At 54.9% G+C, this 4,111-nt stretch overlaps 1 protein-coding gene across 13 annotated transcripts in view; it reads left to right on the top strand.

The window, feature by feature from the left end:
• The window catches only part of ZNF606 (zinc finger protein 606), a 46,969-nt gene that overhangs the window by 8,388 nt on the left and 34,470 nt on the right, over window positions 1-4,111 (top strand). For 12 of the 13 annotated variants that reach the window (XR_002778202.1, XR_002778203.1, XR_002778204.1 and 9 more), the window contains 2 exons: window positions 2,338-2,464; window positions 2,704-2,799. Coding sequence is in view for 9 of the 13 variants with exons in the window: in XM_011385105.2 (XP_011383407.1) it covers window positions 2,338-2,464; window positions 2,704-2,799 (223 nt within the window). In the remaining 4 variants the exon portion in view is untranslated. Of the gene's footprint in view, window positions 1-2,337; window positions 2,465-2,703; window positions 2,800-2,926; window positions 2,980-4,111 lie in introns of those variants that run through there. The other variant, XM_023525968.1, reaches the window with a different exon arrangement.

The raw sequence follows: 4,111 nt of genomic DNA, 5'->3' as shown, positions 1-4,111 counted from the left end.
TTCCAACACACAGCCTTTTGTTTTGTTTTGTTTTTAACGCCTGCAGCACCCGGTCTTCCTAGGTGGTCTCCCATTCAAGTACTAACCAGGCCTGACCCTCTTCAGCTTCTGAGATCAGACAAGATCGGGCGTGTTCAGGGTGGCATGGCCCTAAACCACGCAGCTTTTTATAAAAAAAAAGTAAATGGAGTGTTTTCAAGCACATCTCAGATATGTTGTTTTAGCTGTAAACAATTCCTAGTGTACATCTAAGAGAGAACTACTTTTATCTTCTTTTAGAAGGATCATAAAACCTTTATCACCACCGACAAAATGAACAGCGTTCCTTAGCTATACTCAGTTGACCTTCAGTTTTCCCCACTTGTCCCCCAGCATCTTTTTACAGTTCGTTTGTTCGAGTCAGAGTCCAAGCAAGGACCACACGTGCATGTGCTTTGTATGCCTCAGACAAGAGGTCACGTGTCTCGGTTTGCCTGCTTTTGCCTTCGTGGTGTCACCGGATAAGCTCCTGCGGCCCTTCGCCTCCAGTAAGCTGGCGGTTGGGCTAGAGGCTGGATTGGGTTCAGGTTCCATAATTTTGGCAAGAGTACTTCACAGGAGGTGCTGGGTCCTTCCTCCTGTGTGGTGTCAGTGGGCTCAAGGTGTGTGGTTGTCCCATTTTGAGATGATAGAATGGATCGACGGGAGCTGGGGGTTGGCAGGAGACCGGCCCCTCCGTTACCATGTTCCCATCTGCCTTTGCTGTTGTCGTGTAGGCGCCGGAGATCTGCCGATGTCCGCTACCTTATGAGGGTTGGCGGATCCCTAACGATTTCATTCCATCTGTGACTGTTGAATGTGGTTCTTCCGTTCCTTTTAGATGTGGGTCAGGGGGAGTTGCACCGGGGCCCTGGGAGGGTCGGGAGGTGAACCTGGGGCTCAGTGCAGCAGCTTGGCGGCGGCCAGAGTGTGCGCTTGGACCTTGGTTGGTGCAGGTGAACATCAAAGCCAGCTAAGGAGCTTCAGTAGCATAAAGAACACGTTCCCCCCCCCCGATCCCCCAGTGCCATCGCTCCGAAAGTGGCCTGATGCTCTGCTGTCTGCCCTTGTCTACCTGATGTTACATTTGAGTGAAAAGTCTCCATTACCCCCAAACGTAGAAGCGGCAGCCATCAAACAGGCCCGGGCAGCTCTGTGAGAGGAAAACCAGGCTACACTGGCACTGATAAGCCCGGGGTGGCGGTGGGTTTCATGCGAGTGGGGAGTCGTGGTCAGTAGTTTAAAGTGCTTTTCGGAGGAGGGGACTCATGGAGCAGGATCAGTTTGTGAAGCCGGTTGCCGAGAGCAGGTGTGTGTGGGGGATGGCAGTTCAGGACAGAGACCCAGTGTTGGGGCCAGCCCCAGTCAGAGGTGATAGGCTCAGTTTGCAGCCGTGACTCGCAGGGACAGAAAGGGGTGTGTGGGGACGGGGAGGAGTGCCGGGCAGCCGTGAGTGGGTAGAGGGTCCCAGGGCTTCAGGGCGGGAGCGCAGGGCCCATGTGGTCCCGGCGGCCAGACAGCTGCTTTCTGGTTGGAGGGGAGGACCGCAGAGCACGGAGAGGCCAGGAAGGGCACCTGGAAAGGAGCCCGGGCTGCAGTGACTGCCACGCAGCTCCCCTGGCGACGCACAGCCTCGGTCTTGCCGGTAGCCAGGGCCCCCGCCGGCTCTCGCAGGAGCTGTCCGGGATGCGCCTGTGCAAAGGTCCGGTTTGGACTGTAATTCGTTGTCCCCGTGGGTGTGCTGGTCAGTAAATACTCCTGATTGTTTTTCCTAAGAACATCAGTTTGGACTTTTTAAAACTCAGAGTGCTGTTGACAGCAGCTGTGACTGATTGTCCCTGGCTCAGTCTGTGCCACTTAGCTCCGGCCCTTGGAACGGAGATGACCTGGCAGTGGAAAATTCCCTCCTGCGGCCAGAAAGGCGGCCTGTGAATGCTCAACTCGCACTTCCAGTCCTGGGCCCAAGGCCTCTGGTCTGGGACCAGAGCTCGTAACGTGCGTGCGCCTCGTCCTGGCCTCACGAGTGTCTCCATCTCCAGAGGAGAGGGGCATTGCCCTGGTGGGGATCCTGTCCCCACTGGGCAGTGTCACTGGGATTGGGCGGGAGTCTTAGAGGAGACTAGCTCACCTCGTGGTCATTGAGCCCAGAGATCTAGTCCCCTCGAGGACATCCCAGTGGCCCCCAGTGAGACCTGACCCCTATCCAGGGCTGGCCTTCTGCGTCCTGTCCCCTCCCCAGGGCTGCCAGCCTCACCTCATCCCCAGGGGACGCTGGTGGGTGTGGCCCCAGGCTGAGAGGGAATGTGCGTGCTCTTTCAGGAGCCTGTGACCTTCCGGGACGTGGCTGTGGACTTCACCCAGGAGGAGTGGGGGCAGCTGGGCCCCGCCCAGAGGACGCTGTACCGGGACGTGATGCTGGAGACCTTCGGGCACCTGCTGTCTGTGGGTAAGGCGGGTGCCGCCCCCGGGAATGAGGCCGTTTCCATGGCCATGCCCGCCGTCCTCTGTGTTCAGAGCTCACGGGGCCTCGGCAGGGCTGGGGTGGTCTCGAGCCCAGCGCTGCCAGCGTGAAATGCCCAGTGCTCGTGACATGGCTCGGGCCGCGCTCACGCTGCCCGAGGGATGGGGCGGGGCGGGGCGGCCACGGATGCTGTCAGGGCGACAGGTCGGTCTCCTCCTGTGCAGGGAAGCACACCGCCAAGCCCGAGGTCATCTCCCTGTTGGAGCAAGGGGAAGAGCCGTGGCTGGTGGAGCACGCGCCTCCTCAGCGCATCTGTCCAGGTGAGAGCGGCCCCGGGCGGGAGCGAGGGGCCTTCCCCCCAGCCCGCCTCGTTTGCGAATGGGCCGGGGCCACCGGGAGTCACCCTGCTCAGACACACATTTCCAACACAAGAGTCGTCCCTTGTGTTGACCTTTTTGCTGCTGTTGAGTCAGAGCAAATGTGCCTCCCTGCTTGACGAGGTGAGTCCTGCAGGCCGTGCTGTCCCCGCCATCTGCTCTCCTGACGCCTCGTGTTCTCCGCTGCACCCTTCTCTCAGACCCGTGTTTGAACTCGTCCTTACGTCCTGCTTAACCACATTTGTAGCCTGTAGCCACAGGCTCTTTAAAAAAAGAAGGAAATAGATTTTTTTTTATGTAGGTAATGTATTCACATGGTTGAAAACCAGAAAGCTGTACGACACAGGTAAGCTGAAGAAGCCTCGTTAGTGCGCTGCCTGCTCATCCACACACACGCGCGCGCACACACGCACACACGCGCACACGTTGGCAACCATTTATTTTACTGTAAATCTTTGAGTTCTTTTATTAGTGGTTGCTCTGCAGATTATAAGTAACATCTTAATTTATAGTAATGTAGTTTGGATGAATATCAGTTTAATTTTGATGGTATTCAAAAACTTTGCTTCTATGTAGCTCTTTCCTCCCTCCCCCTTTTATGCTGCTATTGTCACAAATTATGCATTGTGCGTTCCTCACCACATATTTATAAATCGCTTTATATCGTTGTCTTTTAAATAAGATAGAAAAAAAGGAGTTAGAAACAAAAATGCGTTCACGGTCCCGTATCTACCTGTGTGATTATCTTTCTGGGTGTTCTGTTGCGTTATTGTCTAGTGTACTTTCATTTCATCCTGAAGGACTCCCTTTCGCATTTCTTCTAGGGCAGGTTTGCTAGCTGCAAACTCTCCCAGGTTTTGTTTATCTGGGAATGTCTCGATTTCTCCATTTTTGAAGGATTGTTTCGCTGGCTGCAGAATTCGTGGTAGACAGTTTTTCTTTCTGGCCTCGGTGGTATCCGATGAGAAATCTGCCGTTAGTCGTTTTCCGACGACTCCTGGTCTGTGACGAGTTGCTTCTCTCTTGCTCCTTTGAGGATTCTTGCTTTGACTTTGGCTTTTGGCAGTGTCATTGCGATGTGTCTGCGTGTGGCCTTCTAGGGTCCCACAATATGTTAAGGTCTCTCCTTGGCTTTTCCTTCATCTTTTTGATTTGTGTATTGTTCGCCCCAACCGTTCCCCGTCGTCTCAGACAGTAGTGGCTTTGAGACATCGCCTGAGAACGTTCGACAGATGCCTGCTCCCTAGGAGCCTTT

The sequence above is a fragment of the Pteropus vampyrus genome, unplaced genomic scaffold (genome assembly GCF_000151845.1).
Source record: "Pteropus vampyrus isolate Shadow unplaced genomic scaffold, Pvam_2.0 Scaffold659, whole genome shotgun sequence".
NCBI classification, from domain to species: Eukaryota; Metazoa; Chordata; class Mammalia; order Chiroptera; family Pteropodidae; genus Pteropus; species Pteropus vampyrus.
Note: the sequence above shows the minus strand (reverse complement) of the source record. Positions and strands in the feature narration are given on the sequence as shown.